Below are 18,432 nucleotides of genomic sequence, written 5' to 3' on the forward strand. Positions count from 1 at the left end.
CATAACAGGAACTTTGCATCATTGACAGTAAAGTTTCTCTGGTATGAGATGGCATTTAAGGACCAAATGTGCAAGAAAGATCACATTCCACACAGACAGAGAAATTAGACTCCAAACTTTCCAAGCAAATGAGCTTCTGTTTTTCTCATCAAGTGCCTTGATATTTTTGAGAGTATATAATTGGATCATACCACTCTTCTCTTATGTAAATACTAATTTGTGATTGAATCTGAGATAGGATTTATTAGTTTATTAGTTTATGAAGGTCATCATACTGTAGTGACTAGAAGAAACACAATTGAGAGGTGGTGACTGAGAATGGAATTGATTAGTTTATTTTGGTTGGTTGGTTGGGTGAGTTTTTTTTCCACACAAAATAAAAATTGGATCCAGTGTTCCAGGAAATACTTGTAACAAATAGTCTGCAATGAAGAGGAATATTGCATATTATTCTCAGAATCCCTGTCTCCAAAATGCAACACAATCTTGCTAAAGCATTCTTAACCTAAAGCAGTGTATTCACTAAAACAACTGTCATGGAATTCTGTACAGAGAGATTACTTTGGGATGTGGAATTTTTAGGTGGCTCAAAATCATGATGTGAATCCACATTATTTTTAACTGGAGATGAGCACTTTGCCTACCATTGCATGATGAAAATATTGCCCTTAATTCTTCAGCAGCAAATTAAATCAGCAGCCACTCTGAAGATGTGTTTAGAAAGCAGACTTTTATCAGAGGGGCACAGTTCACATTCTGCAGTGTAATTATCCCAGATATGCCAGACTAAGTAAAACCAGATTTTGAAATGAGATTGAGATAATTTCTAAATAGGAAAGTCAGAAAGCTGGTTTCTTAAAAGGGGGGTTATGAGTTTTGGTTTTTTTCTGGTTTTTTTTTTTCTCTGTGTTTTTGTTTTTTTTTTTTTTTTTTGTGTGTGTGTGGGTTTTTTGTTGTTGTTGCTGGTTGATTTTTTTTCTTGCTTTTTCGTTTGTTTCCCATTTAGCAGGGAAAGTAAAGCAAAATCTATTGGTTGGAAACAAAATATAACCATACTTTGGGTGAGTGATTGATTTCTAGTGATGACAATCACTAGAAGAGGAGGCTCCAAGGTGACCTTCTTGTGGCCTTCCAGTATCTGAAGGGGACCTACAAAAAAGCTGGGGAGGGACCTTTTAGGATATCAAGGAGTGACAGGACTAGGGGGAATGGAACAAAGCTGGAGGTGGGGAGGTTCAGACTGGACGTGAGGAGGAACTTCTTCAGCATGAGAGTGGAGAGACTCTGGAATGGGTTGCCCAGGGAGGTGGTTGAGGTCCCATCCCTGGAGGTGTTTAAGGCCAGGCTGTTTAAGGCTGTGGGCAGCCTGATCTAGCGTAGGGTGTCCTGGCCCATGGCAGGGGGGTTGGAACTAGTAGATCCTTGTGGTCCTTTCCAACCCTGACTGATTCTATGACAATGGTAGAGATCTAGAAATCAAATTATTAAAGTATATATAATATGTTCTCATCTGTTCTGATTGCAACTCAAGATTAGATGAGAACCTGCAAAGGTAGGAGTAGTGTGGTTTGTTAAGATGCCTGTCCTACTTCGATAAAGGAACTCTCAGTTAAAAGCTTTGGTTTTCTGTTATTTGAGGCTAATATGCTGGTTCCTCTTGATATGAAAATCCATATATGCCACCAAGGAGATTGTGTTAGTTTCAAAAGAGAAAGATCAGACTATAGTAGAATGGTATGCAGGGAGGTGGTGGAGGCACCGTCCCTGGAGGTCTTCAAGAAAAGACTGGATGGGGCACTTGATGCCATGGTCTAGTTGACTGGCTAGGTCTGGGGGATAGGTTGGACTGGATGATCTTGGAGGTCTCTTCCAACCTGGTTGATTCTATGATTCTAATATTAAGGAACTGTTACTTAATCCTATAACAAAGACAGAGAGAAAGATTATTGTTGAAGAGATGGCTTGCAGAAACATGTGCTTAAAAATAGAGCTGTAAGTATTTCAGAGGAAAAAAAAAATCCATTTTTCAGTCATATCACAGAATTTTTTTAATACTGTTCAAAAAGTACCTGACTCTACATAAACACCAACTATAACATGATGTAGACAATTGAGAAACAAGCAAATGTATTTTTCAATGCCAAAATAAATTACATTTGTACAGGTAGAAAGTAAAAGGAAAAGCTGATAAAAACGTTAAGTTTTATGAAAAATCATTTTTCAGTTCACATCAAAATAATAATTTTACATTCTCTCTATTTTGTTTAATAGTATAAGCAGCAACAACATAAAAAAGAACAAACGCTCACAGAATGTTTGAAACCAGTTGTTCATAAGTTATTAGCAAATGAAAAGAAAAAATTAATTACAAGCACTTGTAGCCCACACAAATCTTTTAGAATTGGCACCGTCTCTCTAAAACATCTATATTCTATATAGATTTCTAATTACATATACCACCAGCAGCTGCCATATAATCCTATTAGTACATGTAATATACATAGTATATTTGTTCCCATTTGGCAGGTAGGAGTGACTAATGATTATTATTTGTACTGTCAGTACTCAGGTAAGATAAAACCATCCATTTACACCGTTGGTATTCATTACCTAGGTTGTTCTTTTACTTACCTTTATGCTTTACTGGTCTGTATCTTGGTTTTTTGTTGTTTTTTTTTTTTTTTTTTCCCTTTTCACAGTATAAAATTGTAAGTGGCAACAGAGGGTAGAGGAATAACTCATAGCAAAATAAGAAAAGGTGAATTCAGATAATTGAACTGAAGTCTTTAACAAATGCAGTGCACTCTGAACTGGATAGAAGATGAATGATTTCTTGTTCATGGAGAGTATTGACTTCCTTTTGTGAGATTCACAAAACTGCCAGAAAATTGTGACCTTTTTTTTTTTTTTATTTTTGGACATTTTTGTTTCCTTTAACAAATTTAGTCAAAGTATGATTTTTCCCATTGGGATACCTGCTAGAGTAACAATGACAGAGAAGAGTGGTGGGAAGGTACTACTCACCAGGACTAGCAAGATGCTTTAAGAATGAACCTAATAAAATGCATCTGCTGTTTGGTTAAAAAGAACATGGGAAGAAGATCTTGTCATTATTTGCTGCTGAAGCAAATAGCCAAGATCCTGATTTGGTTGGCCACTGTCAAACTTTGATTTGCTTTGATATTAATATACAGTGATTCCACTGACCTCAGTATGTTAAGGGCCAATGCCAGTAAAGAACTTCACCACTTATGCAGTTTAATAACTATTTTTTGTATAGTATTTGGCTCTAGTGTGGACATGGGCACCCTTTGTTAAATGTCTAACCTTTCTGTGAAGTTTATGAGAAAAGTGAAGTGCCCAGGAAATAAATACAACAAGGAAAGGGATGTTTGAAATTAGTCTGTTGAGCCAATATGGAAATGCAATACACAGAAAATGATAGTTATCAACGGGCCCTATTTCTCCACTTGGCTAGCATTTTTGTTTCCAAGATGAGAGACCTTTGTGAAAGACAGATGGAGAAACATGAAATAAGTAATCTTTTTCTGTAGTATCAAAGAAGCGGGAACCCCAGGTTTAATTCCTTCACCTAACCAAGAAGGTGCCTTTCCATGGAGTGGTCTGAGAAAATGCAAATAGAAGATTAAATGCATGCAGGCAGAGGTATAAGGAAGGGCATGATCTCCACTTCTGTCACTAAAACACTTCTCAGGAAAGATATTGCAGGCTTTTTGAGCCTGTGGATATCAGAGAAAGAAATGTTGGATCCACTTCTTTGTAGCTAAACAACTCACCCGATTTCTGCTCCCAAAATTATAAGTATTTTATATTAAATCATCACATATAATTCTTAAATACATCAAGTGTATGTCCTGTCAGGGTGCGGAGCATACTTGGGAACTCTTGAATTTGTTTCTATCTTGTGAAGTTACCTTAGTGAGATGATCATGGGATACCTCAATACTGAGTCATTAGAGCACTTGCAGCCTAGGAAGAAGATTTTGATCACCTCTGGCAATGGTAGGGTCTAAATTTAAATGTTTTGCCTTCTGCCTAACTGTGATAACCTTAAAGCTGTTAAAAAACAGCAGCATAACTAGACCCATAGTTAACAAGAGGAAGATTTCTACTCCATTATGTAAGGTGTATGGTCCTGTTGCTTTATGTGCTATGCACTCTGCTCACTCGTGGGCTATATAGGGATTGAGCATAGGAACTACTGTTTTCTGGATTCCTGATGAGGTTTAGTATGAGTTAGAGGCAAAGAGCTGCAAATGTGACATGATGAGAGGTAAAGATTTTAAACTAAAAGGGGAGATTTAGACCAGATTGTTGTAGATTAAGGGAAATTAAGAGCTACTTGGTATAACCATAAAGAAAGTCCACCAGAGACTAGCAAGTCCTGAGAGGGAACTCAGGACATTGTAATTGTTTGTTCTATTCTATCCTCTTCTCCCAGGCAACCAGCAATAGAATAAGGGGACACAGTCTCAAGTTGTGCCAGGGGAGGTCTAGGCTGGATGTTAGGAGGAAGTTCTTCCCAGAGAGAGTGATTGGCATTGGAATGGGCTGCCCAGGGAGGTGTTGGAGTCACTGTCCCTGGAGGTGTTCAAGCGAAGTCTGGATGAGGCACTTAGTGCCATGGACTAATTGATTGGCTAGTGCACTTGGACTGGATGATCTTGGAGGTCTCTTCCAACCTGATTGATTCTATGATTCTATGAAGTGGGGGGAGGATTTGGAAGGCTCTGGAAGGTTTTGGCCTGATTGGCCCAGGTGGAGAATTGGGCTGGGGCAGGTTGATTTGTGTATGCATTTCCTTTATGCTTTTATATCTTTTGAATTTTTGGTTACTTTTGTAAAATAGAATTTTACATTTTAATTTCCAATTCCATGTGAGAGTTTTTACTTTCCTCCCTTGTGGGTAAAACACCTTTCTGTCCTTTTGCCCTGATCATAGAATCATAGAATCAACCAGGTTGGAAGAGACCTCCAAGATCATCCAGTCCAACCTAGCACCCAGCCCTAGCCAGTCAACTAGACCATGGCACTAAGTGGGTGGCTTGTGGCTCAAACCTTGGGCACAGATGCAAGGAAGAAATATTTTACAATGAGATTAATGAAACACTGGAATATGTTGGGCAGAGGGTTGGTAGATGCCCTGTACCTGGAAACATTCCAGACACAGGTTGGATGAGGCTCTAAGCAACCTGGTTGAGTTGAAGATGTTCCTGCTTACTGCAGGCCTAGACTTGGACTAGGTGACCTTTAATGGTTCAACTCAACATTCTGTGGTTCTATGTTTCTATGACTCAGTGTGTCAGGATCAGGGCAGTTCTGAGACATGTGGACATATGATATCAGATGATTGAATAAGGTGGCAGTGGAATAGTGATTTTAAATATTGGTTTTAAATGTAGGAATTAAGTTCTTCTGAACCCCAAAGCACCAAATGCTTTTTTTTGAGTCATCTCTGTCACTGATCTGTTGTTCTTAACACTGAGCATAGTATTTTGATTTTCCCAGGGATATTTTTCTATGCTGTCATATGTTTTCTTCTTACCTCATAAGTGATATATTAAGCAGAATAGCAAAGTTGCACACTTTCCTCTACAGATCTCACACTCAACAGGTATGCTGTTTTCAGTCTAGCCTTGGTCTCTGTAAAGAAAATATCCCCAAGTGAATTCCACTATCATCCAGAGCCTTCTCACTTACTCCCTTTGGAGATCTTATTCTCCTGGCTTTGATCACATAGTTTTCCTTTTGCAAACACAGCAACTAAATAAGCATTCAAGAAAGCTAACAGATTTTTTCCTTTTTTTTTTCTATTAAAACTTTTTAACAGTTAATTTTTACCTAAATTTAAATTCACTTCTGTGGCTGGAAATCAATGGAAGAAGCCAGCACCTTGTGATCAACCAGGCTCTCATGAAACATCAGCAAATGCATTGTGTGGACCATTGGCTAAAAATCTGTGGTCTAAAGTATTTATATGAGTCTAGGCACCAAATATTCAGATAAAAGTAGAAGGAAGCACATCTCCAAAGTCATGCAATTATTCTTCAGAGCCAATTAAAAAATGCAGTTCTTCAGTATTGCTAATACTTTTTCCCAGCTAGCCTGCCAGAATGATTCACCTTATTTCAAAAACACAGATTCCAGAGGTGGTTACACCTTCACTCACTAGAGTTGGTCTCAAAGCATAAAAGAAACAAGTGATTTTCCAAGGGTCCCTGTAGTCAAGAACAATAATAGTTTCTATTATTTTAGTCCCTTTCTGGCAGCAGCACTAAATTGGAAGGCAAATTCAAGCCATTCAATTGGTACTTGCACTTCTTTATTTAAATTGGAAAGTGTTCATGATTGCAAAGTTTGCTTTTATGTCTGAAAAAATACTGCTGTTGTTATCTTGCTGCCCTAAACAGAGACTAGAATATGAATAACATAATGAAATCATAATGTCTATCACTGATAATTTTCTTTTCTCTTGTGTCAAACCCACAGGCTTCTATCAAAGTACTTTCCAGTCTTGCAAATATCCCACTGGGCTCCTTTGAATCACTACTACAGTAATTACACCATTATCTTCTTCCCCCCAAAAGTCTTTCCTCTTTTTGTTGAAATCCAAACATACCATATAAGGTGACACTGGTAAATTCCTGCCTGTATAAATAAAATGGATTTTACCATCTTTAAATGACATTAAAGCTGACCCATCTTCAATTAAAGACAGACTGACAGCAGGGAGGTACAATTGCAGCAGGCTCCATTCTGCATTCATTGTGCAATTTAATTTTCCAGCTAATGGATATGTAAATGATGCTTGAGTCCTCCCAAAGTAAGAACGAGTAAAAGTGTTTAAAATATGTGTAGCATTAAGGTTTTATCCTCTTGAAATATGTATTCAGGTGTATGGTGTGTGTGTGTGCATACATGAGCACACATATACATATATCACCTTGGTTAATACATATAAAAGCTCTGAGTGATAGGTATGGTCAGGACTGTGCAGAATTGCAATTTGGGAGCAGAAGAGGTATATTTATGCTAAGTCGTGGTTTGACAGTTTCTATTTCTCACTCCTTTTTACTAATACTATTTTTAAGAAGGGATTTCTATGTTTGTTTGTATAATCCTCATTTCCACTGTTGATTATTTCACAGTGTGAGTGCAAGCAAAGTCCACAGACTTTAGCAGGAATACATTAATATTAAGTGTCCACCAACATAAGAAAAGCCTACAGAAATGGGAACCTAAAAGGCTAGGGAAAGATCAAGGTGGAGAATATTCTAGTAAGGACATTGATCAACATCTTGAAGTATAAGAGAACAGATAGTAGTCAATTCCCTTTGAAATTCACATTAACTATCTCAGTACACTCTGTATATATCAAAACAAGATTGCACTGCTGGGGAACATATATTATTTTGTAAGTCTTTCATGAAGAACATTTAAGTGGTCTAGATTCCCTAAATGAAAATGCTTCTGTTACAGACTGATTGGGCATGCCCTTCCCCTAAACATGTGCTGTAACCTCTGAAAGAAGATGCTTTCTCCTAAAGATGGGCAGCAAGGGAATGATGAAACATGCTAGGACTGTGAACCAGAAGGGCAAAATTCATCTCTAGTCTTGAAACTGTACAGCTGCACAGAATGGAGTCTGTGCTACTCAGTCATGCGAGAAGGCAAGAACTACAAATAGGCATAGCTAGTAAACGACTGCACCTGGTGAAATAAGCATGCCCACAGCCTGCTGTCTGATAACTCTGCCTTGTGCAGGATGTACAGAGTCACTAGAGTATCTCTCTGAGGTGCTAGCCTGGATTCACTCATCTTTTTAATTTTTTTAAATTTTATTATTTATTGGTGAGCAGCAAATTGGTGTGCAGCACACATTGGTGGAACTATGTTCCCAAAGCAATAGTGAATGCTAAAGTATGTTGATGTGCTTTCATCTTTTGTTTGTTTGTTTGATCAAAAATTTATCATTCTGGACATGTGGGAGAAAAACAGGATATGAATCTTGATTACAAAATACTTACTATCTTCAAAGAAATAAGATGTAAAGGTTTTGAAAATGAAATGTAGCAGCCTTATTTCAGGCTCCCTTCCATGAGGCTGTCTTCTGTATAAGGCTACATCAACTCAATGTTGAATTGAAGTACATCACTCACCACTTTATGCTATCCTCAAATAAAACAAAACAAAACAAAACAAATCCATAAAAGTTTGGCACCTGAGGACAGCTGTGTCATGAAGGAGAGAGCCAATACAGTGTGCGTTTAGGGCCTGCCATATAAGCTCTATGTAACTATACCTATCAAAAATTATTTAACTTCTATTCAAACTTTAAAACTCTTCCCTGCCTGTATTAAAAAAGTGTTGTGACAGTATGAAGTGCACTAAACTATACTATTCTGATATAGGAAAGAAATATGAGGATTTCCCTTGCTTCTTCTGTGAGTTGCTAAGAAACAAAGACTCTCTTGGTTCATATCTCATCAGTTCTTCTCTGTTTTAACCTTTACTCTGTATTGCTTTGAAAGTTCGTTTGTGATTTTTTTGTTGGTTTGGTTTGGGTTTTTTCCCTTTTTTTTTTTTGTTGTCTCAGTTCATAGCTGCAAGTCAGCAGCAGCTAAATAAAGTTAAAATTCTTGTTTATTAAAGAGTAGCTAAATCACCTCTAAGCAGATTTTGACACAGGATTTTTTTTCCCCCTTATATATGAATTACAATTATGACAACCTTTTCACTGAGAGAATTCATTATAATCCAGATTGGTCTCCTAGAATTCTGCAATTCAAAGTATGGCAAAAATCCTTACAGTGTTTACCTGTTCCTTGCAAGCAAAGACTATAGGAGTCCAAATGAGTATTTCAACTGGTAATGTTAGCAGAAGAATGTCCATAAAAATGTGTTAATTTCAGTGAGGACTGTAGCTATAATATAGCTTGGTAGTGCTGCTAGAAAGAGAATATTCACCTCAACAACTTGCCCTGATAAGGGAATTACAAAACAGTACTCCAGAAAATATTTTTTTGCTACTTCATTGTTAGTTGGCAACATGGTGAAATAGTCAGGAAATCTTCCTTGGGTTTTGTTGCTGTGAAGATGAATCCGATGTTAACAAATTGAATTTTTGATACCGATAGAAGAGAATTCCATAAACAAATGTGTAGGTTGAGAAGTCAGTTGTAAAGCCCTCCGTATTGCAGTCACTCACTGCAAAGTCTCAGCTTAGTGTTATCCATGTGTAACATATCATGGACACAATATGCTTCAGCGAAAAGTTTGGAATCACTGAACATACATTACTGCTTTTCAAGATCCTCATAGAAAACAAAAAAAAAAAAAGAAAAGACAGCTTGACAGGTTGGTCCCAGATATGAGTCTGTTAGAAAATGTACATTCAATGTTTGGTCTTCTATTCATGATAAAAGATCAAGGTTCACTTCTGGGTAAGGAATCAGAGTAAACAAACAAACCATTGTACAGTTGTTTACAATCTTGTTTCCCCCCCTGCCCCAGATATTGTACACACAGTTCATTGTGATACTAAAGCAAAGCACTTGGTATGTAACTGATTTAACAGACTCCTTATAAGCCCTCAAAAATAGATTCAGTGTTTCTGAAAAGCCCATGTTTTTTTTAAGGCCACAATAATCTGCCAAGAGTAATTTTGTCTTTAAAACAAGCATCATTAATCTGATGTTTCCACTTCTCAAGTAACTCCTCTTCTTGCTCTCCATTTGTCACAGGATGACCTGACACTTCTCACTCTGCGTAAACACTGGAGATCTTGAAGGCTTGCCTGTCCTCTCCCTACTTGCTTGTGGTCATTGAGATCCAATGTTGTCTTGAACTACATTCACAGCGAAGAAGAACTTTGAGTATAATCTCTGATGAGGAGTGTGTCATACTTTGGAGAGGATGGGATACAGAGAGCAGATTCAGAAACTGGAGAGCTGGGAGATGCACTTCCAGAATCAATGGAGTCTCTAAAAGGAGAAGGAGGAGTTAAAGCTACCAACTCCTCTAGGTCTTGCTTGGCAGATGGGGTCTCTGAAGTGCCTTCTTTGACACTGCCATTTGAAGGTTTCCTGGCTGACTGCGAAGCGCCATTGACCTCAATGGCAGGAAGCGGTTGGATCTCTGCAAGCGTCGTCATTGTTGTAGGGAGCTGGATTTCCCGCGGAATAAGGTATGAAGAGCAGAGAGGAGTGGTTGCAATTGTCCCTGGAGTGGTTGTTGAAAGCATCATATTGTTCAGCTCACTGATGTTGGCTGTAAAGCGAGTAACCACACTACTGATCTGCTCCATGAGGGAACCTTGAGAGGAGCTACTTCGCTGAGGAGGCTCTGACTGGAAGGTAGGAGCATCATCTTCTGTTCGGCTAACGGAGGCAGTTCTGTGGCTCAGGGTGCTGATAGGTGAGGGAGTCTGTGGTCGGTACTGAGCTGGGTATTGCTCTTCTGCTTCCGAAACGTCGTAAAGCGTTTTGGCACTGGCCTCGGGAAATGTAGCGCTGCTACTATGTCGGCTACTGTCTGTGCTTTTAGAGAAAGGCTTGATCACTGCAGTTTGATTGAGGTTCTCCTTTTTGTTGATGTGGACTGACAGCCGCTGCCACAGGTGTGCTCCTCTGCTGCTTTTCTCATTCTGGGCCCAGGAAACTGATTTCCCATTAGAGCTGTAAATGGAAGCAAGAAAAGATGGTAACTTGCATCAAAGTTACAAACGTAATCACTGTACTTATGCCATGAGTATTTGGCATCCCAGAGCTCATATTCACCATAAAGGTGACTGTAGTTTTGTCTACTCCTGTAAGTGTTAATTGCAATGTATCTACATCTGTCATTAATATCTATATGCTCAAGGAGAACATCAGTGTGTGCCAGCTCATTTCACAGGCCATTTGTGCATCCAACCATGACCTATTCTGTGGTAGTTCATAGCAACTGCTGACCCTTATACTGCTGTTTGGTGTGTAGGCAGTGTCTACCTTGAAAGAGGAAGTGACTTGGTGACTTTTCTTCTGCTGGATTGGTGTCAGATAAGGTGGCTGTGGGACTGAGGGATGTGTGGAGCAGAAATAGATGTTTGAAGGGAAGAGGTGAGAGATCTGGACTGTATGCAGTTGCAGTGGCCAGGTATGTAGGCTGACCTGTGAGCTTTCAGTGGTAAGAAGCTCAGTGTAGGGTGCTGACTATGGATTCCTGTTATGTGGCAGAGTGTATAGACTGGGAGATGGAGAAAAGTAGTCCTTTATGACTGGAAAAACAAACTGTTGATATCCTAGTACTTGGAAATACTGGAGCAATACTCATAAAAAATGCTATAATGGTTGTACATGGAGAGATGCTTCTGATGCATCATCTCTTTTTCATCAAGGTATTGGTAAGTTTGTCACCAGTAGCTTAAAGAAATTATTTTTTTTTAATTGCATGCCAGCTCAAAGAATGAAAGTATGTTCCTAGAGGAAAGAAACAATAGCCAACCTATACAAGCACCTCCTCAGGGTGACCTGAGTTTGAAGACATCAATAGACAGTTTTCTTCACTTTCCTGAAAAGTGAGTCCTCTTAGGGTAATTTTTCTTCCCATTCCATCCTGCTTATTTTTCTTCTTTTGCTGCCTAAAAAAAGTCAGCTGCAGCACTTAGAAACACATAACATGAAGCCAAACCTTTCCTTTTGCACCTTCCTTAGCCTGGTGAGCTGGTGTTTATAAAGATATTAACATATAATTCCTGGCATTAAGAAAGATGATTAGAAACATTTCTTAGCTGAAACAGACAATGACTCTGAGATGATGTAAACATAGTCTCCACATACAAATAAGCATGATTTCATATATAAATGCAACAATTCACTCTGTGGTCCAAAATAATTGCTACAGCCATTAAAGATTTTTGGAAAGACAGCTACATTGGAGGCCCTGGCAGAGAATCACGAATTTGTTGTCTGTTTGCTTTTTAAGCCTAAAATAGATACACTCGCTGCAGTGTAACACTTTTTAAGACACACAGTTTAGTAAACACAGACGACTTTACACCAGCCTTCATGTGGAGACTTGCCACATGCTATCAGTTTAGTAGCTCTTCCAGTCATCAAAAAAAACAAAAGTTGCACTGAGAGTAAATAAAACCTTCTTGTGGGTTCACACCTATGATTACATTTCATGGAATTATGATGGGTTGTGTAACACAACATATGCCAACAGCATTTCCCTTCAAAAGCAGCGTGACAGAACCCAACAGACAAACACAACATAAACCAGTGGGCTATTTTTAAGAGAAGCTAAACTGGGAGATGATCTGTATGAGTATATATGGGCTCACCACTTTGCAGAAGTTATCACCAGGGTGTTACCTGGATCATGGAAGTTAACTGTTATGTACCTATGCCTGGAAAGATAGGTAGAAAATCTGGCAGCTTGTAACTTGCTGTTGAGACAATCCCCTCCTTTTGCTATACCTCAGAGAGAGCAAGAAGGAAAAGTAAAATCTACCCTGTAGCACTGATAGCTTTGACTCTTTGCATCCCTGTGAATGTGGTTCTGAACTGAACTAGAGCTGGCATAAATGTCTGCCAGCCGTGGAGCAACTGTCACCACTGCCCGTGAATTTCAGTTGGGGTTTCTGTCAGTTTTGGTTGATGAACTCATTTACTGCTTTTGCACTCTGTCCAAGAGTAATCAAGCTGTATGGGTGGCTTTCATGCAGATCCTATGGCTCTAAAGGAGACCCAGTGACTCTTTGGTGTAAATTTTGTGCAAAAGCCTGAAAGACTTGAAATTATGCACTGAAAATTCCTTGATAGAAAAAAAAATGATTAGGAAGCAAGCAGCAATTATCAGTAATTAATGAACCTCATATTTAAAATTCTATCAGTCTCCCCAGCAATAATTGCTATTTTTGTCTCAGAAATATATCATCCACTTAATCACACTCTTCCCACATGCTACAAAGGCAACACTGGACTGGAGGTGTGCAGTCATTTTTCACTTCTGTGAGAGGAATACCACTTGTTTTCTTACATTGGTATGAATCTAGGTTATGTGTAAATTGTGGTGGTAGTACTTCAATATCCTGCTCCAAATGCATATTGCTATTCTGTCAAGGTAACTGGACATCATTGCAATGCATACAATTTAGTAATAGGGAAATAAAGATAGATCAGAAATACAGGCTGTGATGTCTACTAATGGAATTGTTTACATCTATTTTGTCCAGCCTTGCCAGGATGCTTTTATCATGGGAAACTTGACATCAGTGAAATTCTAGGATTTCCCTGCAAACAGTTTTTGACTTGCACAGATAACAAAAGAGGGAATACAGGTATGAGCTCTCAAAGACATTGAACTGCTAAGTTTGGCTTACACATGTTTCTGCCCCACTCTGCTCCTCTGCTGGCATATTGCACTGTACAGAACAGAGCAGAGTACAGGTCATATTTGCAGAAAAGCAAACTCCAATCAGTGACATAAATTCCAAACCAAACTGTTAGTAAAATGCTTTCTTTTTAATAAAACAAAACCTTTTGCATGACACATTTCTTTCACTAAAAGTTGGTTAAGTTCAGCTTTATGTACAAGAGGAATTTCCTCAGAAACAGTCACACTTACTGTTTTTCCAGTCTCTTTACTAAGAGCTGCTTTGACTTCAATACTTAGTTTTTTTTTTCCCCAGCCTGTTAGACCTCCTATGATACAACATGTACAAGAAATTAAATTGATATAAATGAGAGAGCTTTTGATACCTGATGTTAAAATATTTCCTCTACAGTTGGCCACTTGCTGACAGAATAGCAATTAGTATTCTCAATACTTACCTGAAGTTGCTAAAATTCATTCTGATGATGAGTGTCTACGGACTAATACTTGGACAGTCAATGAAAGCATATGCAACTTGAAAATGAGTAAATTATTTTCCTGTTAATATCTTTAAATGAAATAGGAAAATCAGTAGACATTAATTAAATACAGAAGGGATTTTTTTTGTTCTCCATCATTTACCAACATCAGTATGTGATTCTAGATTACAAATTACACAGTTGAAACCAGATACTGGACAATAACTCGATAAAGACCTGCATGATCTACTTGCAGTCTTGTCTTCACATGAACGTAATTAGTGATATAAAATTCTTTAATTTAGAAGTCTATACATGAAAGTTCATATTTCAGAACCCTGTTCCAAGATTTGTTCACCTAAAATTGTCAGTAAAGTTATGCTTAGACATTTCAAAGGCTGGAATAGTGTCGCATTTGAAATTGAAGCAACATCTTTTTTTTTTTTTTAAAGAAGCTTATGTAGTTAAGCTACTGCTCCAACAGTGTGTATCAAGTCTGTTTCTTAAGGATAGTCTTCTCTCTCTTCAGAAAAAAACATCCTTCTGTCTTATCCACAGAAACAGGTGGTAATGGAAAGCAAGAGAAAAACTTCTGTACTTGAGTCAGACCATACAACTTCCCACTGAGAAGAACCCTTATTATTGAAAGTAAATATTAAGGAGCTGTAGTCTTTTTAGGAATGTTTCCTGAAACTTTATAAAATATTCCATTACACAATTACTCTTCCTGAAAAGCATTTGTGTGTTAACCATAGATGTAATTGAAAACTGACTCTTCATAAGGGTGTGTGCCTGTGTAGCATGGAGGCATGACACACCTGTATTTCGTTTGTCTAGTCGTGTCACTAGAGTCGGTCTCATATCAATGCATATTGTGCTTGCAATGGCTTAAGTTCTTCAGCCTTGGAGAAACCAAATGCCTTGCAGCATCCTAAGATCACTGGAATAAAGTGCTGAACTGCAGTATACCTGAGCAAAAAACTCATAGTTTCTCTTGGAACTGGAGGACAACGTGGATGACTAGCTAAAACTGGGTGCAGAACTGTAAGGTGTCTAAACTAGGTCAGTTATACCACTGCAATGGTTTGTGTTGTCACTATTTGACTCATTTTAAAGATCTTTTAAGGAAACCTCTGCATGTCTACAATATTTGTTTCTCTGGGTGAAAGCCTATCCTGACACATACAAATAACCTCCTAGTGATATATATCACTCAAATAATTTAGCTTAAATTGTTCCCATGTTGCTTGCTCTTTGGGGATAAATAACATGAAAGAGGGATGATTCAAGAGCAAAAATTCATTTTGCCCTGTCTTGAGCTCTAGAAGTAAACAAATTATTTTGGAATTATTTTGCAAACAGAGTTGTTTTCTGTTGAGAAGAGGAAGGGCATTTATTTATATTACTCCGTGAACTGCAATCTGTTGATACCTCCTTTCCTCACGAAAATCACAGCTGACATTAATATAAATTACTTTAACCTATAAAGATGAAAGAAATTACAAAGTGGGAGAGAGCTGATGGGCAGAAACTTTGCCTGTGACCTCCCTACACAGCCTCCAGAGACACTAAAGCTGGCAGCTGTTTCAGAAGCATGCCTGTTAGAACAGGAAATGAAGTGTCTGGTATCTGAATGAAACATTTCTAGGATGCTTATTATCATGATCCAAAATGCAAAACTATTTGGATACCAGATGTAACTTCTTTATTACTGTGACCTCATTGCAATTGTTAATTGAGGCAGCTAGTGATAGTTTTTGCTTCTCGTCTGAAAATGTCACCTCAAGCATCTCTGAGCACATCACAACTACACTGGAGCATCCTATTCACAGGATGAAAAGAGGACAATGACACCTTTTGAACTGCAAGTTATGCTTCTTGGTACACAAAGCCTCAAAATGCTTTCAACATTGCATAGTCAACATGTGGGGTTTTTTTTGTTTGTTTTTTTTTTTTTTCCTTCCTTTATCTTTCATAATTTGTTAAAGGTATGAAGTAGAAACTGGGAAAAATAGGAACTATCAGCTTACATGACCCTGACATCAAGAACACAAGCAGTATACAAATAAAACTAAATATTTAGCTCTCCCAGTTGTATCTTCAGACTCAATGTCTGATTGCATAGAACATACAATTGAAGGAATTTCATGTGTCTGACATGCCTGATAAATAATTACAGAGGTATGTATGCACTTGAGACATAGCAGAAAAATTACTCTTGTGAATTACTAAGCAGTTTCTGATTCATTGCATTTTAATCAAATTAGAAATGCAAGAAATGAAAAGGAAAAAAAAAGAAAAAAAAAGTGATGCCTACTCCGTGAAAGCCTCATAAAACATCCCACTCTATAATTTATTTTATCAGGTATATATGAATGATGCTCACAGGTGATGCAGAATGTAGTAAATTCTCTTAATCAGAAATAAGCTTACAAACTGTCATCCAGTACACTTACTATTGCTGCTCTGTATCACTTTTCGTCTTGAAAAATTCCAGACCATTTGCTAGACTAACAGAGAGAGATAGTCAGGCCCTGATGTGAAATATATCCACACTGGGGCTGAAACAAAAAAATGATGCTGCACAAGGGATTTGAGAAAATGAGCTGAACATTACTGCCTGGTATGAAATTGCACAGCATTTTATAGACTGAAAGGAAATAATTAAGATCTGATTAGTATCACGAGAACTCTTCATCCTGTGAGATGATGAGGTTTTTCATTATTCTCCTAAGGTCAGGTCCCTCCCTGCATCTGTCTTTTCCATCTGCACTTCATCCCAGTGGATTCTAGCACTGGTTTGATACTGAGACAGGAGAATGACATCAACTTTTCTTTCTCCAACATCTACATTCTATCTGGGAATTTCCCAGCCTATTCTGTGGCAACTCGACTTGGCTTACAAAATTTAACAAGAACCACTGGCCAGGACACTGTGGCTGGAGACAACAAAACACAGCCATCAAATGCAATTGCACTCTCTGTGAAGCACAGATGTTCTTAACTGTTTGAGCAGGTCTTGCAGCTGACAGTCTTGCTGTGGAACTATTAGACTGACACAGTTTCCAGTCTTTTTGACTGTTAGGGCATCCTCTTTAACAGGAACCTTTTTCTCCTCTCTACTTGACTCAGATCGATTACAGTCTGGAATGCAAACAGATTCTTCACTGTGAAGATATAAAATATAAAAAATAAGTGTTTTTTTTTCAAATATATATGTATATGGCCAGTCAAAACAGAGCTGAATACTGTACAACAAAATACAGTTGATACAGTTGTTTGACATTTACATGTGCTTTCCTTCTCTTCAAAATTCCTTTATGTGGTGACTTCAGATAGTTTATAAATGAAGAATAAATATCACTGAAGGCAATGCAATGTAGGAAAAAGATAAATCCAGACAGCACACAAATGAGAAACAGAATCCCAACTGACAAAGAATGACAGTGGTGTATACATTTTGTGTGGCACTCGGTGATGAATGCTCCTGATGTTACTGAAACAGCAGGAGTCCCCTAGATGTGTGCTTCGTGGCGTCATAGTTGATAGTCTTATGTACATGAGCAAATGTTGTTGTACCCAAAGGGAACACTACACTGTGCAAGTGTTAGACTGAGCACCTCCCTGCAGTGATAAAATTCACCTGTGATGTAGCAGTTGGCAAAAAGTAAAGGTAAAATTTGGTCATACTGTGCTCTGATGTTACATTTATAAATAGCTTACAGAGGTCGATAAGAAATGAGTGGATCTTTTAATAAATGGTAAACAAAGTGCTTGTAATGTAGCCAAATGTAACACAATGCTGCAATGCTTATTAAGAATGTTGGTTCATGAAAGATTTATAACCATCTGTGACACACATGGCTTATTGATTTATTAATCAAGATGCCTGGAGAAATAGATTTTAGATCCTAGGGGAGTGTTTAACATTTGGAAATTTGACTGGACTCAAAATGAGATGGATAGCTGATATCTCCACAGAATTAGATGATTTGGAATATTTCAGTACAAAAATTATCAACATGGTCATATTGAAGCAGATCATCTCATTAACACTGAAGAAAAAATGTAGTATTTGATATTCAATAAAATGGCAACATTGGCATATAAAGCCATACACTATATAGTGGCCAAAACGAAGTAGGAAATAAATATAAAAATGAAATTGAATGGAGGAAGTTACAAAAAAGATACTCTGAACTCTATTTGAAATTAATTGGAAGCTTTTCCTTAAAGTTATTGCAAAACTCAGTGCTTTCACACAAGATATTTTGATTGAGAAAGACCAGCATATTCGTGTTGAAAATGTACTCATCCATCACTTTACCTCTGCTGCCTTGATCAGACCTAATGTTACCCCTAATATGTAGCAAGACCACCATTCCAGAAAAGTTCTGGAGCTGATTACTCTATGTCTGAAGGATCTCTCTCTCTCTTTATCTGCTTTGCTGGCTTACTGAATGTGATATAAGGTTTCTCCTTCCCAAAGCACCATATTACAACAACATCACACAGGACACGTGGCTTGGATCACTCGAATGAACATGGTGCAGGGTTTTGTTTGGTGGTCAGA

General features: G+C 37.9%; 1 protein-coding gene across 3 annotated transcripts in view; it reads right to left on the reverse strand.

Annotated features, from left to right (window-relative positions):
• Positions 1–2,022: 2,022 nt before the first annotated feature.
• The window catches only part of GRM5 (glutamate metabotropic receptor 5), a 285,162-nt gene continuing 268,752 nt past the window's right edge, over positions 2,023–18,432 (reverse strand). For 2 of the 3 annotated variants that reach the window (XM_064169723.1, XM_064169712.1), the window contains one exon: positions 2,023–10,697. In XM_064169723.1, the coding sequence (XP_064025793.1) occupies positions 9,875–10,697 (823 nt within the window). In that variant the 3' untranslated portion in view covers positions 2,023–9,874. Of the gene's footprint in view, positions 10,698–16,864; positions 17,027–18,432 lie in introns of all 3 variants that reach the window. The other variant, XM_064169703.1, reaches the window with a different exon arrangement.

The sequence above is a fragment of the Pogoniulus pusillus genome, chromosome 3, assembly GCF_015220805.1.
Source record: "Pogoniulus pusillus isolate bPogPus1 chromosome 3, bPogPus1.pri, whole genome shotgun sequence".
Lineage (NCBI taxonomy): Eukaryota > Metazoa > Chordata > Aves > Piciformes > Lybiidae > Pogoniulus > Pogoniulus pusillus.